The 24,004-nt window shown below is 43.7% G+C and overlaps 1 protein-coding gene across 1 annotated transcript in view; it reads left to right on the top strand.

The window, feature by feature from the left end:
- CAMK2A (calcium/calmodulin dependent protein kinase II alpha) overlaps nucleotides 1-24,004 on the top strand; it is a 152,884-nt gene that overhangs the window by 112,446 nt on the left and 16,434 nt on the right. The window contains exons 8-14 of the mRNA XM_066613330.1: nucleotides 556-639; nucleotides 3,851-3,945; nucleotides 8,029-8,151; nucleotides 9,562-9,645; nucleotides 11,933-11,975; nucleotides 15,954-15,994; nucleotides 23,619-23,651. Of these exons, the coding sequence (XP_066469427.1) occupies nucleotides 556-639; nucleotides 3,851-3,945; nucleotides 8,029-8,151; nucleotides 9,562-9,645; nucleotides 11,933-11,975; nucleotides 15,954-15,994; nucleotides 23,619-23,651 (503 nt within the window). The remainder of the gene's footprint in view (nucleotides 1-555; nucleotides 640-3,850; nucleotides 3,946-8,028; nucleotides 8,152-9,561; nucleotides 9,646-11,932; nucleotides 11,976-15,953; nucleotides 15,995-23,618; nucleotides 23,652-24,004) is intronic.

The following is a 24,004-nucleotide window of genomic DNA, read 5'->3' as shown; positions in this document are numbered from 1 at the left end:
TTTGCACCTTTCCCATCTCCACTATATCCTTTCTGAGATGCGGCGACCAGAACTGGACACAATGCTCCAGGTGTGGCCTTACCATCGATTTGTACAATGGCATTACAATATTAGCTGTCTTATTCTCAATGCCTTTCTTAATGATCCCAAGCATGGAATTAGCCCTCTTCACTGCTGCCGCACATTGAGTCGACACTTTCATTGAGCTGTCCACAAGGACCCCAAGATCTCTCTCCTGATCTGTCTCAGACAGCTCAGAACCCATTAGCTTATATGTAAAGTTTTGATTCTTTGCCCCAATGTGTATGACTTTACACTTACTGACATTGAAATGCATCTGCCATTTTGCTGCCCAGTCTCCCAGTTTGGAGAGATCTTTCTGGAGCTCTTCACAATCTCTTCCGATCTTCATAAAATGGTCTGGTAAGATTATCATTCTCTTTGTCTTTCTTACTGTCTGAATTATGAGTGATAATCATCTTGTGTTTAAAACTCCAGACTCTCCTGGGAGTAATGACATAACTTATTGCGTCATATCACTGTTTGTTTCACTAGGTTTTGCAGGCACTCCAGGTTACCTTTCTCCGGAAGTGCTTCGAAAGGATCCCTATGGCAAAGCTGTGGACTTGTGGGCATGTGGTAAGTGAGTTTTTGAAAATGGCTAAAGTGGAAAAAAGATACAATTGGGAGAAGGAAAATGAAGGCCTTGTGATCCCCTCCACCTTGTTTCAAAGTATTTCCAAGTCCGCAGTGCTTAGTTATTCCTGATGGGTATTTTGCACAGTGACAGTCTGTGTCAATGCTGCTCTTTGAGCTACATACCTAATGACAACAGATGGGTAAGCCATATGTATGATAGGATCCTATGAGTACAACATGAAAGGGGAAGTAAACACCCGTCATAGTCCCTGCCATGGCTCTCACATGGAAGGCCATGTGTTTTCCACCTCCAGAGTAATTCATTATATACAAGATGTTTTGAGAACCTGGCACATGCTCAGTGTTTAAACTTTGTCATAAAGTCCTTGCGGTTGCCTTTTTCCTTCAGTGCCTCTCCATCTGATGAAATGGACTGTACCGTTTGCTTCTGCAGGTCCAGACTCCCTAACAGCAGATTTGGAATGTTCAAGTTTAACTAACTGCAGGTTCCAAAACTGTGATAGAAGCCAGACCTGAGCTCCTGGACAGCACTGGAGGTACTCTCTGGTGGTGTCCGGGAACCTTTCTGAGGCCCTTAGAGGCTGACCACTGCACCACCACCCCCATACTCACCCTCACGCGACACCAGAAACAACTTGGAAAGCCTTGTGAGGCTTCTCGCGCATTCTTAAACAGTACTTCTGGGAAGCTAGCTACTTCCATGTATAGCTAATGTGGCTATCCCTTTGGAAGTAGTTTCTCCTGAATAGGTAGCTTAATAGTAAAAGTGATAAATTCAATATGACAAACAGGATGGCGTAAAACATCTGTGCGTTATGACTTCACCACCAACATCTGTACCATAAACAAAAATATATCCAAGATGTTGGGCAACCATGTCAAGATTATTTTATAGCAGACGGTATGAAAATCTTGCAACAGCCACTTTCACCCTACATCCAATGGTCAAAATAGTTGCATGTTAGATTGAGGGCCTTTTAGCTACTGGGAACTTATGGATTTATGGAGATATTTAGTGGACATAAGAAAAAACTTCCAGAGTTATCAACAAGAGCATCTGATTAAGAATTGCATTTCTACTCTTCCTGTTGCTTTGAGAGTTCTTTATATCTTCCATTAACATCAAAGAATCTCTCATTCATTAATCAGTTAATCCTCATTATTCCTCTGAGACTCATGGAAGAACTCTTCCCATCACTGAACAAATGAAAAAGGAAGAATACTAAAACTAAATCTCTTGTTCAGCCAAAACAAAGAACAGAAAGTGAATGCAGGTGTCTTGAATTAAAATTTATCAATGATTGCTGTCATAAGAAGGAATGTTACTCTTCTCTAGATCATGTATTTTATATTCAGAGTGGATACTGAATCATAATGATCTTCTCAATGGTAGAGACTGAAACAGTTCATGTCCCAACATGATGGTTTAAACCAGTTCTGCCCAATATGCATATACGCAATCAAATGTGCACACCTGTGGTCTTAATGTATTCTCCTGAGTAAGGCTGTTACTGAAGAACAAAGTTTGTAGTGAAACTTCTTGCAGTCTTTATTGTGTGTGTGTGTGTGTTGGGAGAGGCAATTCCTCCTGTGGTGGATTCTAAGATGTTACAGCAAACATGAACATACATCTCAAGACACATGTTCATCCTGAAGAAATGTTCAGGCTCAGATCCACTGGGTGTCTGTATTTGTATATACTGTATAATTATTGCTTCTGGTATGGATAATGGGACAGTCCTTGCAAATGGCTGCCAATAGATTACCCACTAGATCAGTGGTTCTCACACATTTAGCACTGGGACCCACCGGGACAGAATGAGAATCTGTCGGGACTTACCAGAAGTGATATCATGACCGGAAGTGACATAATCAAGCAGGAAAATTTTTAACTACCCTAGGCTGCAATCCTACCCACACTTACCCAGGAGGAAGTCCCATTTACTATCATTGTTAAAAGCATATACAGAGTAGCCTGTTCAATGTACAGGTCTATAACATTTCCTCAAATGCAGTCACATATCATGGTAGCATCAAGTCTAATATATTAAAAATAAAATATTGAAATGAATGGGGACCTACTTGAAATTGTCTCGTGACCCACCTAGTGGGCCCCAACCCACAGTTTGAGAAACACTGCACTAGATTGTCAAAAATCATTCCTGTCCACATGGTGTTTTGAAGAAGATTTCCTGGAGAGCACACCAACTTGGACCAAAAAGGGAACACATGCAAATACAACTGATGCAGTTACACTAAGATTACATTTCCCAAAAGGTTTCCTAAGTAGCATAGTTTAGATAAAAGCTTATCTCACCTTCCAAGTCAGGAATGAGGTTCTGCCGAAGTGTGGGTCAAGAGGTAGAGAAGGAAAGTTGGGGGAGATAATAGGATTTCCCCCTCCAACTGCTGCTTTTTGAACTAAGAAAAGCATTGTTGATAGGGAAGGAATAATGGGGAGACACAGCTAAGAACCCATATAGCAGACTACTGTCTTTTATTCCTGGATTTTATCTTTATGAGCAAGAAAGATATTCTGCAAATTTGACAAAGTACGCAGTATGACCAGTGCCACAAAGTTGCTGCAATCAGATAATTCAGCCATGCCTCAGACCAGGGGAGGGGAGGCAGTGCTGCCCAAGAGCTGTCACTGTGGTGTCGATCAGACTGGGATGATCAGGAATTCGCTCTACTGCACATGGGCGCCAGCCATAGTATCAAAGAGGGAACGTCTTAGTAAAGACTGTCTCTACTGTGGTGTAGCATTCTGAATTCATACATACCTGGCAATTCGGTGTGTATGTATGGCAGTTGGCATCCCCACACTTTTCATATGCTTATGCTGCCCCTGCGCTTTGTAATTCCCAAAAGGTATGAATGGCTTATATTTTCATATCTAGAAGAGTCTTTGGCAGGTGAGTGAGTGGGTTGTGTGTCCAGTATGAGCTATGGAAAGCTCATACTGAGGTCTGTAGGTCCTTGATATTTTAGCCAAAAAGAATCCATATCACGCAATCTGGCATACTGCTGGGTGTCCAATAAGGTGAAGAGCTCCTTTACTCATTGACTTCAGTTTTTCATCTCACTGACAGTAGTGCCTGGTCTAGTCTTCTGAGTCAGTGAAGTGACCAGGTTTACCACCTGGACTTGGCAGGCAATTGTGTAACAGCAGTTTCATTGTCTCACACAGGAGTCATTCTCTACATTTTGCTGGTTGGCTATCCTCCTTTTTGGGATGAAGATCAACACCGACTTTACCAGCAGATCAAAGCTGGAGCCTATGATGTAAGTGCTTTTTTTCCCCTCCCTTGTTTTTTCCGCTATCAGGAGCAGATCCCCATAGGCTCAGTTCCATTCATATTTAGAATTGGTGCATTAAATTATATTTCAGTCTTCCCTGTGTTTTTATGAAAAGCGAGGTTAAAATACTATTCAATAAACATAGACCTTTATTTCTTGTTCAGAAATCAAAGGTGTGGGGAAAACTTCCCCACACAAGAAATGTACATTCCCTTTCTGTGCTCTTTCAATATTTTTTCAGGTGTTTCCACTAGTGGTTCTGTAAACATTTTTACAAAGAGGATTTTTTGAACAGTGAGTTTGTATGAATCATTAGAAGGCATACCAAGATCTGAAGTTACCTGGATCAGGTGCTATGACAAATATCTATGTACCTTTCTTCTCCAGGCAGACATAGAGCAAGGGCTTAAAATTTTTCCTTTACTTTCACATGGTGGGCTAAATGGGTCTGTGACTGGAGTCACACAGAAGGTGATTTCCTTTTTTCTGTGTGTCTTCAATTGCAAGCTGGCAAACCTGGAACAGGATGGCAGTTGAGCAGTGCCCAGATTTTGACTGAGCACTCATAGCACCTGGAGCCCACCCAGTGGTCATTCTGTGCCATGCTTACTACGTTTTACTGAGTGTGCTTAGTAAGATGTGTTTCCAGACAGTGGCGTCACTAGGATTTGCGTCACCCAGTGCGGGAGGCCTGTGCGTCACCCCATGCAGTGGGGGGGGGCAATACCCCAGGTATTTTTGCTGTACCTTTTGTTAGAACACAGATATTTCAATGTGGATTGTTTCATTGCATTTTGCATGAAATTATGCATTGATTGATATATAACATGATGGTATTATTCCTCCAAAATCTGATTTTAGTGATTTTGAAAACTTGTAGAGTCTCTCTCACACACACACCCCGTGTCAACTTACTAACAACTTATTGCAGCAGTTAATAAGAACATAAGAACAGCCCCACTGGATCAGGCCATAGGCCCATCTAGTCCAGCTTCCTGTATCTCACAGCGGCCCACCAAATGACCCAGGGAGCACACCAGATAACAAGAGACCTCATCCTGGTGCCCTCTCTTGCATCTGGCGTTCTGACATAGCCCATTTCTAAAATCAGGAGGTTGCACATACACATCATGGCTTGTAACCCATAATGGATTTTTCCTTCAGAAACTTGTCCAATCCCCTTTTAAAGGCATCCAGGCCAAATGCCGTCACCGTATCCTGCAGCAAGGAGTTCCACAGACTGACCACACACTGAGTAAACAAATATTTTCTTTTGTCTGTCCTAATTCTCCCAACACTCAATTTTAGTGGATGTCCCCTGGTTCTGGTGTTATGTGAGAGTGTAAAGAACATCTCTCTATCCACCTTATCCTTCCCCTGCATAATTTTGTACGTCTCAATCTTGTCCCCCCTCAGGCGTCTCTTTTCTAGGCTGAAGAGGCCCAAACGCCGTAGCCTTTCCTCATAAGGAAGGTGCCCCAGCCCAGTAATCATCTTAGTCGCTCTCTTTTGCACCTTTTCCATTTCCACTATGTCTTTTTTGAGATGTGGCGACCAGAACTGGACACAGTACTGGAGGTGTGGCCTTACGTTCTCAAACTTTTAGCACTGGGACCCACTTTTTAGAATGACAATCTGTCCAGGACCCATTGGAACTGATGTCATGGCCAGAAGTGACATCATCAAGCAAATTAAAATAAATAATTATAAATAATTAAATTAAAATAAAATAATTAAATACGGGGGAGCCAGTCCTGTTCCACCAAGTGAATCTACTCTGAAGTAAGTCCTATTGTGGTCAATGGGCCTTACTCTCAGGAAAGTATGGGTAGAAGTGCAGCCTGTGAGCTCAAGCCTATGCATGTCTACTCTGAAGTGAGTCCCACAGTGGTCAATGGGGCTTACTCTGTAGTCTGCCTGCAATAACAACCCCCCAAAAAGAATCAGTGAGATCTTCAGCCCTCCCCAGGGCCCAGTTTAAAGTTCTTCTATTTCAGGCATATCCATATAAAGACCCTCCTGACTTTGCAAGTGCAAAATAGAAAACTTTCCCCTTACCATTCAAGCCTCTTTTTTGTTCTTTTTAGGGGGGGAGGCTGCCTTCTGTTGCACTCCAGCTCCATCGGATCAGGACCCTTCTGGTGTCCTCACATTCCCCTTTGCCTGGCCTGACCACCAGCCAAGGCACGTCTGCCTACTTGCGAGTAAACGCGACTGTGAGGCTGCTTTGCTTTCCATAGGGCACCATAGACTGGGAGGGAGGCAGCTGGGAGGGAGGAATCTCCTTCTCCGGTGTTTTTGGGGGCTGCACTCATTGGATGAGGACCATTCTGACATCCTTGGAGCCTCTCAGCCTGTCTCGACTAAGGCAAGTCTGCCTACTCGCGAGTAAACGCGGCCACGTGGCTTCATTTCGGGCTCAGACTTGCAGCTGGGAGGGGGGAGCTTCTCAGGTGTTTTTTTGGGGCTGCATTCATTGTATTGGAACCATTGTGGTGTCCTTGGATTCCTCTCAGCCTGCCCTTTCCGATGGACTATGGCAAGTACACCTACTCGCGAGTAAACACGAGATACGGCTCACTTTCACTTTCCATAAGGCTCCATGCATTTTTTCCTTCTGGTTTTTTGGCCATAACATTTGAACGAAAGGAGCGATTTCAATTCTGTCTTTTGCACTGCACTCCGCTGGCCATTGTGCATCCAACGGTGTATGGCATGATGCGGTAGCTCATGATGCCGCAATGTTAGCACGTCCTCCCCCCAGGGCCGTCACCCCCCGGCGCGTCACCTAGTGCGGCCTGCACCCCCCATGCCCCCCTAGCGACGCCAGTGTTTCCAGAGCAGCCTCAGCCCCCCCATGTCAGCCATGTGGAAATACTTTATGTCACTGGGTGTAGATCCAGCCATAAATATGGTTGCTAAGTCCAGCACTATCCTACAATCATAGAGTTGTGCATTCAAGGTTATCTAGTCCAGCCCCCTACTTGAAGCAGGAAAAGCCTCCTTTAGCTTCTCCAAAAGTTGCCTGTTACACCTCTGCTAGCTGAACTTCAGTGAGAAAGAACCCACCACTTCCCTTGGTTATTGATTCCATTGTCAAGCTGCTCATGTCATTAAGAACCAGTTTAAGTGATTAAGGGTCAAATCCTATCCAATTTTCCAGGGCCAGTGCAGCAGTGCCAATGGGGCATGCACTGCATCCTGTGGAGGCAGTCACAGAAGCCTCCTCAAGGTTTGGGAATGTTTTTTCCCTTACCTTGGAGCTGCACTGGTGCTGGAAAGTTGGATAGGATTGAACCCTAAGAGTGCAATCCTGTCTGACTTTGGCTGGCACAGGTCTCCTGTGCTGGCTCAGGAGTTTCGTGAACATGCTGTAAAACATGTTTGCACCTCCATTTGAGCAGGCTGGGCCAGTGCAGAGGCCTGCTGTTGCGCACAGACTCTCAATCAGTGGCCTCCGCAGATAAGTTTGTGCCAGCCAAGGGAGGCCAGAACAGGGGGTGGGAGAGAGTGGTGTGAGGGTGGAGCAGAGTTGGGGAGGGGGTTTGGGAGCAGGGGATGGTGGGATGCTGGGTGGATTGGGGCCACGTCATTGCAGACCAAATCCTAATCCCTGGCCGGCTCAGTTGTACATCAGACTGTTTGGATTTGCAACAGCATTTTTGCTGGCACAGTTCTGAGGAACCCCATAGAGGTGACTGGGGCACAACATGGGGTAAGGGGAAAAATATCAATTTGTGCTTCAGCTGCCACCTGTCTTGTGCTGGATGCAGTGCGGACCACTCAGCAAGTTAAGATTGGGCTACAGAAGAACCATTTTAAGCAAAATTCTAAATGAAACAAAACATTTGTCATTATGCATTTAAAAACAGAAGAGAAAATTCCACATTCTGAAATGACTCTCTTAATTCAAATTCACAGTTGCCTTGTGGCATGAATAGGATAGATAAATCAGGAATAAATTAAGGATAAATAACTAGGCCCAACTTCATGGAAGATGCAAAAGGGCTTTGATCATGTTGTTATGACTCATAGCTTATGAGACATTTGTTCCCTTTACTTTTGCAGTTTCCTTCACCTGAGTGGGATACTGTCACTCCAGAAGCAAAAGACCTCATCAATAAAATGCTGACAATCAACCCATCCAAACGTATCACAGCAGCAGAGGCTCTGAAGCACCCATGGATATCAGTAAGTCCAGTGTACATTTCTTACCAGACTGAGAGCCTGGTCCTACCATCAGGCTGCACTGCTGGAACTTCTGTTCTGGCAGCACAGCTTGACTAATGGCATCTCAAAACACAATACTGGGTTACTGCCAAAAACAGTAATGGCCCGATCCTATGGTTGCATTGCGCTGCTGGACTGCGTTCTGGCAGCAGAAAAGCGGGGCCACTTTCATGAGCTGGTGGGTCACTGTCACAAATGGGCAGCAGCACGACACTCACAGCAGCATCTCCGAAAGTGCTGGTAAGTTGGCAGCAGAGGGGTGTCAAGGGCATGGAGGGGGAAGGCAGGGGGAGTTTCAGGGTGGGGAGGAGGAGGGACAGGGTAGATCCTGGCAGTAGCGACTTGGATCCTGGCAGGTTCCTTGCACCTATCTCCTCTTTCTCAAGCTGCCTCGCCCCTTTTCTTAAGGACAGTTTTGCTACTTCCAAAGCTAATATTTTAACCCACATATTAAAAGTATTGCTTATAACTTTGAAGTAACTGAAAAAAATATAATACAAGCCCTCATCCTCTCATGAGGCTTATGATGGCAACTCAAACAAGGATGCTTCCCAAAGCCCACCTGCTTTCTATTAAAGCAAATCACAGTTAATTCCTGACTGCATTTTTCCACTCACTTCCACACTCAGATGTGAACTGTGGCTGCAAAACTTTGTAGATTATGAAACTACTCAGATTGCTAAGGTGGATGGAAGAGGGAAGAAGTGGCGATGGTGACTTGGGCCCATAAACAGTCTCTTCCTTAAAGGCACAACATTTATCTCAAGGCCCCAGCCTTGAATGTTCCTTGCCCTAGAAAAGAAGAGCTATTTGAACCATTGGTGCATAAAAAAATTAGCTCAGGGAAGGTTAACTAAGCTTCTAATGACCCTTCTCCAGCTGTGACATCCCCTGCTGTGACAGAACAAGGAACAGATGAACAAGGAGGGAAACTAGTTCACACAATCCATCAAAGTTTTATTTGTAGCTGCTTGGAGAATTCAAACATACGGTTGTGAGGGCTCTGCCAAACACACGAGTGCATATTTAAGAAAAATGGTGCAGTTCAGACTTGTGTGTTTAGCAGTGCCACAACTATCCTGTGCATGCTAGGCACATGCTATGCCTAGTTCTTCATAAAATGGTAGAGCTGAAAGCCATCTAATCCAACCCATTACACACAGGTTGATGTCTCAGTATTCAGATTCCCCAACAGATTTTACTGATACCATCTTCTTGAACACTTGTCATCAAAAAACAGAAGGCAGCCAAGGTTTCCTATACCACAGTAACTTGCAAGACAAAGAATACAACTAGTAAAACGTCTAGGTGGTTCTCTTTCAATCTTCTGTTCGCTTTCATTTCTGAGAAAACATTCTTTCTGTCTTCCAGCATCGTTCCACTGTGGCTTCTTGCATGCACAGACAGGAGACCGTGGACTGCCTGAAGAAGTTCAACGCCAGAAGGAAGCTCAAGGTAAGGCATATCTGCTGTCAGACTCATAAGTGGTCCTCTCGGAAATGAAAAGCCATTAGTGACTTGTTTCCTCTTTCCTCTCATGTTCTTGAAGGCTTGGCTCTGCTGTTTTCAAGACTTGACGTTCATGCTGACCACCTTGCCCAGAATGACTCAATGCTATAGGAGACCAATGGCATTCCAGCCTGTTTTTGTTTTTGTATAACTGAATCTCTTAAATTCCATAGAGGAGATAACCTGTTTCAAGTTCATCTTTGCTATCATTTCCTGTTCACATAAAAACTGTTTCATGGCACATCAGGGACCCTGCTCAATGATAAAGTCCATTAAAATTAATCCCTAATCATTGAAGGTGTGAAGCTATTGCTGATTAGACGAAACCCCTTAATTAAAATCTTAGGATAAATTAAAATCGCCTCATAAGACGCAACAAAACTGCATCCATAAACATAATTTCATTGATGAAAGTGGATCTTACTTCCAAGTAAATGAATTTAGAATCAGTGTCCACATTCTGTATTTTCAACTGCCTCCATGCTGGGGGGAAAGCTCAATATATTAATTAAGAAATTTACCAGTCAGCTTCTTCCTTTAACACTTTGTTGTTCCTTGTATGTTTTGACAGACTAGAATTCTATCTCTTTAGTTTGTAAGCTTTATGCTGGTTTCCAGTGAAAAGCCTTGGGGATAGAGCCTTAATAGGATTACTGAGCAAAGTAACAGACAGTAATCTGTGTTTACTTTTCATCCAGTAATCTGTTACCGCTGCAATTGTGTTAATATAATCTTGTTATATGGCTTCTAACTAGCTTGTGGACTGGATCAGTGAAAAATATTTTGTGTGTACTGTACAGTATTTTTTTTAATCAAAAAAGGGAAGAGTCAAACCGAGACATACCCAGGTGCCCTTTTAAACTTTTTTAATTTTTTTTATTTGGGGGGGGGGGGCTGAGGGTTATATTTTGACAAGAATTTTTATTCTATTGTCAGTATAAAACTTTATAATGTGGGAGTAAATGCTGATCCTCCATCATTCTAATTCAGGCTGCAATCCTATGCACACTTTCCTGGGAGTAAGCTCAACTTAACACAGTGCGGCTTACTATTGAATAGACATACCTAGGATTGCGCCCTAGGGGCAACATGTGCAAGTACAACCCATTTTTCTTCTATAAGTAGGGAAACTCTTGGTGTGCAATAATTCCTGTATGTGTACGAAGTGTTTCCTAGGAAATCCTTGCAGCAGGAGCTTATTTGTGCTCAGTACTAAGTAGAAAGGATCTATAACCAGTTCTTTTATTGATTTACAGAGAATGGCTCTGGACATGTTGCTTCAGTACTGTACCTTGTCTTCCCATCTGTAAAATGGATGTGAGGAGACCGACCTGCTCTTTGACATCCATGGGACAATGTGCTATGTGAGAGATATATGTAGTCATAGTGATAGCAATAGTGGTAGTTGTGGTAGAGCTTATTCTCAGATGCTAACATAAAATGGCTGTAGAAATCAACACCAAAGATGAGTCAGTGACTGCAAGTCCATTATACTTTTTTGGTTCACGGGTAGTTTGGAGCACTGTGTTGTGGTCTTGTGATTAGGACCCCACACTAAATGATAGGAGAATAGGCTTTTAGTAGGTGGAGAAGATCCTTTATGTTGCTGCTGTGAGCAAAGACTCATTGCAGGTGCTCTTCTTAGGCTGTTACCCTGTACATGCTTACCTGGGAGTAGGTGCCATTGAACTCAGTAGGACTTACTTCTATTTAGCCATGTACAGTATAGGATTGTGCTGTTAAGTCTGGTAGGTATCCAGAGGGTAGATTGAAATACATGGCATTCCATCTGTAATGAAATAGGAAATCTTCCTCAGTAATTCATGATAGAAATCTATAGGTGAGCTTAATCCCATCACAGCACATTGGCTGTTAGCTGAACGCCTAATTCCTGTACAAGAAAATACCAGACCTGTATATGGTAGTTATAATAAACCTTTGCCACCACCGTTTGGAAACTTGCAGAGTAGCTAAAATCTCTGAGCCACTATCCAGTGACTTGTTTTTTGCAAACTGTTGGCTATATCTATTAATATCATCTTCGAACTATATTCATCATGCCCTTGGAACAGTGCCAGAGAGACATCCCTAGTGTAGCTCCAGCCAGATCCATTTTCCACTGGATGTATTTAAAAGAAAGGAGATTGGGGTGGGGGAAGGGATGGGCCTGATTCTGAACCAGTGATTTGCCTTTTCTCCCCCCCCCCCTTTTCTGTCTTTTTGTGTGTTCCAGGGTGCAATCCTCACTACGATGTTAGCAACCCGGAATTTTTCTGGTACGTAACACAACTCTCGTCCTGTTCACTGTGGATACGTGGGCTCTTCACTTATTAGTCATCAGCTCTAAGTAGGAGATGTGAGAGAGGCTCTGCAAACCCTGTCCCTGAATAGAACACTTGTTGGAAAAGTCTGGCCACTGGGCATTTTCATACACAATACTAATAGGGGTGGGGAGGGGGTCAAACTGGGCATGGAGGAGGATGAGAAACGGGGTGGGGTGGCTGCAGGAGGGATTGGATCCTGTGGTAATGGTGCATGCTGGATCCCATCCCCTCCAGCAGCAGCCTCCTCACCCTCTTTCTTTCCTTGGACTTGCGCTAGCGAAATCACTAGTGCAGGTCCAATGAAACTCATTGCAGAGTGGGAGCTTATTCAAGAGTAAGGAGATTTAAATGTACTTTCCTCTCAGAAGTAGGGTAGGGAATGTTGCCCACAGACCTTAAATTACCTCCCTATGAGTTATGACTTCAATCTCTGAGCTCCAGACATAGATCACATATTACTTAAACAGATCCATAGCCAATCTGAGCCAATGTGGTGTAGTGATTAGAATAGTGTTTCCCAAAGTCCTCCTCAGATGTTGGGAACACATTAAGCCTTGGTGGGGGTGGGCATGAGCATAAGAACATAAGATGAGCCCCACTGGATCAGGCCAAAGGCCCATCTAGTCCAGCTTCCTGTATCTCACAGTGGCCCACCAGATGCCTCAGGGAACACACACAGTAACAGGAGACTTGCATTCTGCTGCCCTTGCTTGCATTCTGAGGTAGCCAACTTCTAGAATCAGGAGGCTGCACTTTCTATCATGGCTTGTGACCTGTGATGGACTTTCCTCCAGAAATTTGTCCAATTACCTTTTAAAGGCATCCAGGCCAGATAGCATCACCACACCCTATAGCAAGGAGTTCCACAGACTAATTACAATCCATGTGGTTTGGGATTGGGAGGGTGTCCCAACAGCACTGCAGTGATTATGGTGCTGCATAAAAGATTATGTATCTTTTAGCTAAACCGATCTTTATGGTTTACTGCAAAGATTAAATGGGGGTGGGAAGAAGAACCATGTAGATTGCCCTAAGCCCTTTGAAAGGTGGGTGGGATATAAATGTTATAAGCAATGTTATCAACTGACAAGAACTCACTATATGGTTTAATGCAAGTCATGTATTCTGCACATCTGAGGGGAACTACTGAAAAGAATGCTTTCGTCTTAAAGTGAACATCTTGTCATTTTTAATCACAAACACAAATGCTACTTTTTCTATACATCTAATTCACACTCTGCAACGTTGGTTTTGTATACCATTACCCAGAAAGCATTCTCCTCAACTCTTCTCTTTCCTTCCTTCCTTCCTTCCTTCCTTCCTTCCTTCCTCCATAGGTGCTAAAAGCAAAAAGCCACTTTTTGAAAGTAACTACATTTTAGGGCCACAATTCATCCCAGAATTTGGTGTACTTAAACCCCATGGTTTCAAGGGGCTTCAGTGTGGCTAACTCTGTACTGCACTGTGGTCTAACTGTGTGTGTACAAAAGGTGATACAAATTTTTATCTCAGGCCAAGTCTTATCTCTGATTTGGGTCTTTTAAGCTCAATTAATAAATAAGTACTGTACTAATCATTTTCCCATAAGGAAAATGGAAGGAAGAGTCAAAGCACAACTGAGCATTGTAAAATGCTTTGTTATATGCTGGTTATAGGTTTTCTCTCAGTGGATCATCGCAGCTGCCAATTTTCTTCTCCTTACACAGCCTTTTTTCCCCTAGAACAGGACATGGTGCTCACGCCTTTATTTGGCAACACTTTACAGTACCTTTAAATTACTGATGACATAAGGAGAGTTTTGGAGTTAGGCTCTGGAGAGGAAGCAGTTATTCAGAGTGGACATACAGCTTGGTGACTTGTGCCCAAAATATAGAACAAGAGAAGGGGATATTTAGGGAGTAAAGGATAGCAAAAGGTTCAGAATGCCTATTAGACAGAGGGATAGAGGCATTTAAAAACTCCTTAGCACACAGGAATGGATTAAAAATGAATTTTAAAAGCCAATACCTAAGAAAAGGCATTTCTAAGCAGATTTTTTTAAGAAAAGATTTTATGGAACTTGTATGAGTAGAGGAGGCCTTTGATTGCATTGTTTCCATTGGTTAAGATTTTTTCCAAGACACAGAAAAACCGGATTCATAAGAAACAATTAGGAACATATGGTTGAAATGAAAATTCTGGTATAGTGAATAGCAGTGGAATTATAGTATGTATTTGGGGGAGAATAGCGAAAATCCACCTCTTGGAAGATTTGATTAGGCTCTTGAAAGCCCTTTTTGATGGGAACAGTTGTGATGAAATATTTTGTCTCTTACAACCTTTTCTTATGCTACTTCTTTTTCTACATAGAAAGCATTTCCATGTGTGCTAATGTGCACTCTCCGTGTATGGCTTCACAACTGACAATCATATTTGTGTATTCTATTATGGGTACATATGTTAAGAAACCACAATTGGTTCTGGTTGTGCATGCATGCAGTACCACATGTGCAATCTTCACTTGTGACAACATGCACACATTTTGCATGTTTTAAACAGCTGAGTATAAGAAAATTAATGTAAGATGCAATCCTAAACTCACTTTCTAGAGCAACCATTTTCAGCCACTGTGCAGTGGCTCACTGGTGTGCCACGAATGGTCTGCAGATGTGCTGCAGGAGTTTGGGGAGGGTCATTTATTAGTAGAGCCATTAGGTAATGTGAGCCCCCCACCATGGCACCTTAACAATTTTAGTACTTTGTCAGTGTGCCGTGAGATTAAAAAAGAAGGTTGAAAATCACTGTACTAGAGAGTAAATCCCATCATACTGGGACTTACTTCTGAGTAAACATGCTTAGGATCGCACTGTTAGAGCATGAAGAGGTTGTTTACTGACTGGAATCAGTGAGATGAAGTGAGAACTTGTGAAATACACAGGTAAGGTTCAGAAACCAGGTTCCCATAATGTTTAGGGTGGATAAATGACTGAACCTTCAATTTTTAGGGAAATATGCTCATAAAACTAGAGAAGAGTTGAGAGTGTCACTGAGATCAAAGACCAGGAAATTCAAATCTTTGTCCTTTTCTCATGACCAGAGCAATAATTGTTGATGACAATTGAGTTATCTGGTTCCTCTGTTTAGTAGCTCTGCCCTGCCAAGTACACTTGTTCTTCCTCAGTATACGTGTGTGTGAGTGTTCAGAATCTATTTGAAAGCAACTACGAGAAGAGGGAGGGATTAGGAATGGGCTGTAGGCCCAGGAGACAAGGCTATGTCTGTGATAGTGATAGGGGGCATAGGGGAAAGTGTCTGCTTTTCATCATTGTCAAAATGTGGGCTGCAGCTGTCAGGATGTCATAATTGTATCACATGACCCCCGCCAGCATGGGGGGCTAAAATTAGCGAGAGACGCAGAGAGCAAGTGAGGAAGACAGGCAGTTGCATGCTGCTCTTATCTACAGTTAAACTATTAGCATTCCCATCAGAGACCACAAAGGAAAGCAGGCAAGCCCTGAAAAGGGGTGACAAAGGGCAGGACTGGGTCCCTAGAGCCATGTAGGTGAAAGATCTTTAAATTCCATCTGGAAGAAAAAACTGTCAGAGAATGCTCCTTCGGCTCTGTTCTCTTTCCATTGCTGGCCTTTGTTTTGACTTCTTCAAAGACTGGGGAGTACAGGAGTTTAAGTGGCTGTGGTCTTACTTAGTTACCTGGATGAATCCAAGGAAGAGAAATCCAACGTGCGAGCCTCAAAGTTTCTGAAAGAGACTTCATCCAGAGCTCTGAGTTGTGGAGTGAGTTCTCTACAGAGGAGGCAGCAGCATTAAGACAGTGATCTTCAGTTCCCGTATTCTGCTGCTCCTGGCCAACTTGACTCATGCTGCCAATTCTTTCCGTGCTGATTTTGATACCTTGCCTGGCCCTCCTGACATGGTATTCTTTCTCTGCAGGAGGGAAAAGTGGTGGCAACAAGAAGAATGATGGTGTGAAGGTAAGGCCCTTCATTTCTGGACCAGAAATGGAGCCACTAAACTGCCTCTCCTCAGGGAAGCAGAACAAGATTAGGCTCCATGGTGGGTCCCAACGTGGCTGAAGGCCTTTGTGTTAAAGGCACAGTATTGCTGGCATTAACATTGGTGGATCTCTTGCATCATTCTATTCTCATCTTAAGAAACATTTTACCATTCTCCGCATTTCCTACAAGACTGCAAAAGTGAAAATGAAAAATTACTTTTATCTGGGTAAAGTTTGCAGCTTGCAAAAAAAGAAAAAGTTTGCAGCTTGCACTGCTTAGATGAAGTAATGGATGCCTCGGCTCATGCTCCGTTTGCTTGGCTAATTCATACTTTAGAATGAAAGACAAAAAGAGGGCAGTGAGTACTGTGAAAAGACCATTCTGAGGAACTATCAAGGCTGTGTCCTGATCTTACAGAGCCAGGGGAATAGCCTATGAATCTCTCACCCACTAAGAACTCCTACTTAATGTTCTTCTACTTGTCCTACTTAAGTCCTTCTACTTAAGTAGAAGGAAAGGTTGTGCCTTTTCCTTACTGTCTTAATAATGCCACACCATAATGTCCCTTCAGAAAAATATTTTGGTCAAAGAATCAGTTGAAATACAGCCTTCTTGTGGAACTGTCACTTGCAGGTCCTATAACTTGCAGTCTTGTGGGACTGTCACTTGCAATCCTCTTGCAGAAGTGTATGATCCCACAACCCTCTTGTGCGAGTGTGTTTTCTCACAGCACACCTCAGAATGCAGAGAGATTTGATGAATTATCTCTCTAGGTGCAGGAAGGCTTTGATGTACGATAAGCCTTTTCTCATGTGCATTTTGAGGTGGTGGTGCTGTGAGAGGGATGTACACCACATGCACCTCTGACAGTTTGAATATTTGAGATCATTTCCAATCCTGTGCAAGGGGCTGTGACAGGTAAGACAAACTGAAAGACACTTCATCTGGAAGAGAGGGAGATGGGATGGGGAGCAAGAGCAAGGCTAGCTCTTGGTTTGGTTGGCTAATGAGGATGTTGGCTTAGAGTCTCTGAGCAGTGATGAAGAAACCAGCTCTTGCTTTTTCTTGGCTAATTGTTCGTTTTGACTTTTTGGGAGTTCATGAAGCTGCCCCGTTGCCATGATAAGCAATCCTTGGAACCATAAAAAATGTGGGAGGGTTGAGAAAATCAAAGGTTTCCAACTTATCAAGCAAAACAGAGGAAAAAGCAGTGAACCACCAGGAGAAAAATGGAGGCACAAGAAATCTGCCTCCCAGTAATATGTCTCCAGGATTCCAACTTTGCATCAGTCACTCAGGTTTATACACCATACATTTTTAAACCTGGTTCATTTTTTGTTACTGTTGAGGTGTGGACAGGTTTTGTCACCTCAATAGCATTAGTCCTTTCAATACTCAGCTTTGAAATACTTGTGAAATTTAAAGATGATGTTGAATGACTTTGTGCTGACATTATGACCGCATTTTCTCTGGAAGTCAAATTGAGTCATTCAGAGGGATGATTGTCTGGCTGCTCTTCCAGAGTGTCAACACACAATGGTGGCTGGGGCTGTGCAAAAGGAGTACTGCTTCAGAGAATGATCTTATGCCTCGAAGAACAGCCTCACGACAAGGCTACCTGGCCAGCACATATTCTTGCTACCTTGATATTCCCTGTTCTAATTGGCTTTCCTGGCACTGGGCACTTCAATCTCTTTCCTCTCAGAAACACCCCAGGAGGACAAACCTCCATCCCAGAAGCCTCAAGGATAGAGTTATCACTGGCTTTCCTGTGGATTCTCATTTTTGCTTGTTCAGTTTTTCCTTTTTTGGGGGGGGAGGAGATGGCTACTGCATTTGCAGCTTTTGGGGCCTGGTTTGTGGCCACATGGTTAGTGTGCCTTTCTGAGAAGAATCACTGGTTTGACCATCTCATGGTAACAGAGTGGCCCCACCATTCCTGAAGTACTGTCCCATTCATGAAAATGGAAACAGTTCTATTTTGTAAAGCAGGTCAGCGTTACCCAAAAGTGGGTCACAAGCCCATGCGTAGTGGGTCGTGAGGTGGGCTTTCCCATCTGCTCTTGTGCTGGTTTGGTTCCAAATAGGAGCCAATCCAGCTGCCAGCCCAAAAAACACTGGTAGCTAGAATAACTTACTGGGAGCCTCCAGAGGACTCTTCCAGGTTGTGCTGGAATCACAACCAGCTCTAATGGCCTCTGCGGGCCTCAGAATGGCCCGCAGAGGTGCCCAGAAGTTACTACCACTCAAATTGGAAGTTGCTTCCAAACACTGGAAGTCGCTTCCAAACACTTCTATGGGCCATTCTGAAGCCTGCAAAGGCCAATAGAGTGGGTTGCAGACCCAGCACTACCTGGAAGAGGCCTCTGGAGGTGCCCAGTAAGTCATTCCAGCCAGCAGCATTGCGACCCAGCACGGAAGATGAGATGGGTTGCAGCGCTGCAAAGTTTGGGAACTGCTGAAGTAGGTTAACACTTCTGCCATCCCTGTCTGCAATGGACTACATATCTTATGTACCACTTCCATTGAGTTGAAAACTTACTGTCTCTGAGAGTAGAAGAAATGGAGGATCCTTTTTACCATATGTCCCTCTATCTTACTGACAGAAGAAGCTTTTATCCAGTGGGTACACAATGACTTTCACTGCCCTGTTTGGTGTCACATCCTGTTACATTGTAAATGAATGCAATCACTGCCCCATGTCACATCTGTCATGTCCTAAATTAATAAACTCGCTGCCTCATCTTGCATCTTTTTATTGTATGTATGTCCTCCTCAATGAGGTCACTGCTTTTTGTTGCATCATGTTATGTCTGACTGCTTCTACAATTACCACCCAGTAAGATTTTGTAGCTAATTCATTCTAGCATCTTGCTAGGTTATAAATCAAAGAAATCACATGCTTCTGAACGTAGTTGACACATTACATGTAACTTAAGCACTGATGGTTGGCATTATCATAGATTCTGTTCCTTGTCTTCTTATTTACTTTGGATAAGATACTATAAGAAAGTTACAGTATCCAGAAAATAATAAGGTTAGGTGATAGTATGTGACAAGCAGGTGAAATAGGGCAGTCAGGATTACTCAGTGGCTATGGACATTAATTGCTTTTCATATCACAGGTCTTATGGGGAACAGTCTGTATATCTTCAGGAATATCTTCAGGAATATGCATATGTTTAAAGATAAGGAGAGGGGTTAAAATTGTGGTAAAATTTTGCCTTGTTTTTTATGTTTCTGCCTAATTTAGATGCAACATTTTCCAGATCTCATCTAGTTCTTGTTGAGTAAGCTTTTAGCATTCTTTGTTCTGGCATTCTAGTCCACTATCTTGCCATCGGTAAACAAGGGAATATTCCTATACAGGTCTAGCCTATTTATACACGGATTTTTTATACACAGATTTGACTCAACACGAACGGCCCCTGTAAATGAGAAAGAATGTGCTGATCCCATGCATCCCCTTTTTAAAAATCAGTTTAAAAAACTGAACAGTCCTTTAACAATAGCCTCCTTAATGAGAGAGAGAGAGAGTGCAGCAGGCTAACAATCCGTCAATCCTTCTCTCTCCTGCAGACCCCTCCCTTCCCCCAGCTCGTGAAAGAAAGGGATCATTTTGCATTGGTGAAGGGAGGGGCTGAGTGAAGTGCTGATGGAGTGTCTTCTTAATGACTTATCTTAGAGTCAAAGGGTCAGCAAGGCTGTTTTTCAGTCACTGGAGCAAACACAATTTGTTTTTTAAATTGATTTGCTATAGTGCGTTTTTTTAAATCCACGTGAGTGCTTGGAACGGAGCCCACACGAATAATTAGTCTCAACCTGTACTATGTATTTTCATTTTTTAAGAACTGAAAATGAAGAATGTAGCAATTCTTTCTACATTCTACATTCTAGATCAGAATGTAGAATGTCTAGATCAACATTCTAGATCAGGAGAGGTCTCCCGATCACTGTAAAGCTGGGATGGCAAAGCCCAGCGTGGTTTGACTTGAGTCAAGTCACCAAGTCACTGCCCGCCATGACTTGACTCAAAAAAGAGTCATAAGGGGGCACTTTCCGAATCACCCTTTCGTGACTCTAATGGACTTGAGTCAAGTTGCCTCCCCTTTAAAAAGCCTGCCATGGAAAAAATGGGACTGCTGTTGGGGTGTGTGTGTGTGTGTGTGTGTGTGTGTCAGAGCTCTCTTTACTCACTCCCCAGCTGCCCCCTTCCATCTGTAAACAGGGTGGGAGGGACTGAATGAGAGGGGTCAGAAATGCTGAGAAGGAGGACGATCACAAGCAGCAGCTGGGAGGTGTTCCAGGATGACCTGATTCTTGGCAGCTCTACTCACAGGTAGCTCCACTGTAGCCAGTCATCCAGTAAGGCTCCTTCCCCCCACCAGCCATGCTGGCTCCTCCTCCTGACTGCCAATTTCCTCAGCCAATAGAAATATGAGAATGTCTGTCCTTTGCCTAATGATCATCCCTTCCTTCCTTCCCTCCTTCCTATCAGAGACAGGAAAAGAGAACCCAGTCCCACCTCCCCCCTCCTACTCACATTAACCCTTTCCTGCCTCCCTACTGGAACTCCCTGCAGCTTGCTGGTCAGAATTATGGCCACACGAGGTTTTCCATTCTGCAGAAACAAGCACCCCCAGATGCAGGCAGACTTGAGTCAGCATGTGTGGGGACATGTGCTGAGTTGGGGGGGCCCTGACTCTAGTGTTTTTCAGAGTCCTCCATGTGTGCGACTCAGTAGTCGCCACGTCACCCAAAATCACGCATTTTCACAACATGAGTCCCCAATACCGCTATAAAGAAGATAGAAAGAAGCAAATTAGGAAAATTAAACATGAATTGCAAGAGTAGGAAATACAAAACTTTTTCAAGAGGTCAGTAGCTTTTTGAGTGATAATTAAGAATCTGTGCTTCTCTAGAAGTGTTTCTCTCTTCTTATACATGAAAGCACTGTGCTGAGAGAAGCTTGTCATGAATCAAAGGAAAATATTTTGAATCTGGTCCTAGGCCAGTGCTCCCCAGTCTTTTTAGCACTGTGACTCACTTCCAGTGCAGGGCTCTGCAGTCCAGAAGATCAGCAGTGATAATGTCTGATAATGTCACAGCCAAACACTGCCCAGATGCCTCAGGGGTCTGTGCAGTGGTGTAGCTGCACAAGGTGATGTGCATGGGGGAGGGGGTGACACTGCTACTGGCCAAAATTTTTAAAATCTTGATAGTTTTGAATAATGCCATCATATATATCAGTGGTTCCCAACCTTTAGGAGCCCGCAGACCATTGAGGCAAAAATTGGAATCACCATAAACCACATGCAACCCCCACCCACCCTCCTGCACACAAAAAAAATACAAATAAATGTGCAATAATTAAAGAAGATCTGTTAGATTTATTGTTTATAGAAAAGTTTTGTGGGTTGCTACTTGGCTGTGGATGCAGGAAATGCACTCTCCACCCTCTCTGGTGGTCTGTGGGGAAGTGTCTCCCGAGTGAGTGCTCCCCCACAGACTACAAGAGAGGGCAGAGAATGGACCTTCCACAGCTGCAGCTGGCACTTTCTGCTTTCTTTCCTCTCTGGTGATCTGGAGCGGGGGAACGCTTATTCGGGAGATACTGGAAGTGACAGTTGCTCTCTTTTTTTTTCTGAGACCTCGCTGACAACTTCTCAAGGCCTCATGGTCCGCAGACCACAGGTTGGGAATCAGTGATATATATCAATCGATGCATAATTTCATGCATAACCATTGGGGACAGGGCAATGGTACATACCACGTCCACCACCCATGGCTTTGCCCTGCCCACTGAATGGGAGGAGGTCGATCTTAGGGGTGACATGCTGGCCTCCCACACTGAATGAAGCAAACCCTAGTGAAACTGCTGGGTCTAGGTATTAATTTTCCCCCTTGAATTATTCTGTGGCTTGAGGTGCTTGATCACAAATAGAGTGGAATCAGTGAACACGGCAGTTGAAAATTTCCCCATGCTATTAGCCCACCCACCTTCTCTTGTTGTCAGCCAAGTTTTTCGCAACCCACCAAAATTGGGGCAAGACCCACTGGTGGATTACAACCCACAGATTGGGAACCACTGACCTAAGCTGTTAAAGAACAGAATGGTCTTCTAGACATTGTCTACAAATAAGCCCACCATTTGGTATGGTGTTGATACCCCAAAGCTGATGCAATGCTGGGAAAACAAGAATCTGACCTTATACTTCTAAAAACTATAATTGAAACCAATGACCCTTTTATAGCTTGGGACTGCTTATATGGATGCCTGCCCATGGTTTTGTCATGTCTTGGGCTGCAATCCTGTATAGACTTAACTGGAAGGAAATTCCATTCATGGGGCTTACTTTTGAGTAGACTTGCATATTATTGCACTATTGTGCTTCCCCTCTTAAAAAAAATTATTTAGTGAAAGCCATGCACTGGCATGTTCACTCATGCTGTTCAATTTTCCCTCACAGAGAGATCAGGCCTGGGAGGGGGGGGGAATAGGATACAGTGAGAGCTGCTACCACTGATTCTACTCCCCTCCCAGGCCTGAACTGCCCACCCTACTCCCATTCCCCTCCTTCCCCACCCCATTACACCCGCTCCTTTCCCCTGTTTCGCCCTCCCCCATCAGTGTATGTGCAGAGCTTACCTGCTCTGGCATGCACTGGCCTTGTACTGAGGCCAGCGCAAGCTTTCTCACCAGCACCACAAACCCCTATGCTGTTGCAATGTACCTTAGGGCACTCACTCCACCAGTGCTAGTAGGAATAGGATTGTGCTCTGTGTTAGCATGGATACAGCAGATCAGATGTGCTTCACAGACGCCTCAAATTATTACTGATTTTCATTTAAATTGTGCGGACATAGGGTTAAAAGAGTAAAATCACTAAGGGCAGGATAGGAAATAATGGGTTTTCATTATAGAGAGAGGATGCAGGTTAAGTTTAACAGTAGGAAGTACTGTAAGAGCAATTCAGCACTTGTTTGGGTTGTCTGGTAAGGTTTTGAAGTCTTCCTTTAAGGGTTTCAAAGATGCTTTCAGTATAAATATCTTGCCTCGGGATGTTGTGTTTTGGATTGTTAGACTATCACTTGAAGTCCTTTAACCTTTACTTCTCTGACTCTAAATGGACACCTAGTGAATATTAATCACCTGTCAAAGAACAGTTGATTGTTCTGGAAGCCTTTGCTAAAAAGAGGCTTACTGGGATTAGAAAGTATTAGACTAAGGAATAAGGTGCACAGGTCAAGCTTTGTACAGTGTCAGGATATCAACATCAAGAGAGAGGTTCATAGGATGCAGAGATGAGCTGCAGTGATGTGGAGATGCGTAGGATCAAACTTAGACTGTTGGAAACTGGACAGGTCATTTGTGCAGGCAAGCTAGATTAGCTCAAAGTTTGCATGATAGGGCTTTCCCCCCCCTTTTGGTCTTAGTCCAGGATATGGAACTCTTGCATCAGCTTTATCTACGGAACTCTTCATCTTGCCAGAAGGATCACAAACAGTGTCCCAGGACCCACTACATCCCATGTTCTGCTCTCTTCCTTCTTTCTCACTGTGTCTCTTCTTGTCCCATCCCTTCTCCTTGTTTTTCCAGAAAAGAAAGTCCAGTTCCAGCGTTCAGTTAATGGTGAGTGTCCTTTGTCTTCCTCAATGCTGATAGCGTTGGGCTTCTCAACATGCTCCAACCCTCCCTATTCTTGGGAGTTAACAGGGGTAGAAAGTGGGAGTGAAGGCAACTCCTTCAGAGCAGTATCACCCCTGCAGATCCTATGAACAGGGACGGCTGGTGCAGAAGGATAGTTGAAGCCCAAAAGCACTGAGAACATAATTCCAGTTTCCAGTGAAATGTTCTCAACGGAACGTCTCCTTCAGCAGGTCTGCATCAATCGGCATCAGTCCAAGGAGCCATGAAAGAAAAAGCCATCTTAGATGGCTCTGCTGGAACTGTACAATCACAGGAGACCAAACAGCTGGCTGCCT

This window comes from Tiliqua scincoides, chromosome 2, assembly GCF_035046505.1.
Source record: "Tiliqua scincoides isolate rTilSci1 chromosome 2, rTilSci1.hap2, whole genome shotgun sequence".
NCBI lineage: Eukaryota > Metazoa > Chordata > Lepidosauria > Squamata > Scincidae > Tiliqua > Tiliqua scincoides.
The sequence above is the reverse complement of the archived record's forward strand: the minus strand, read 5'-3'. Positions and strand labels throughout refer to the sequence as shown.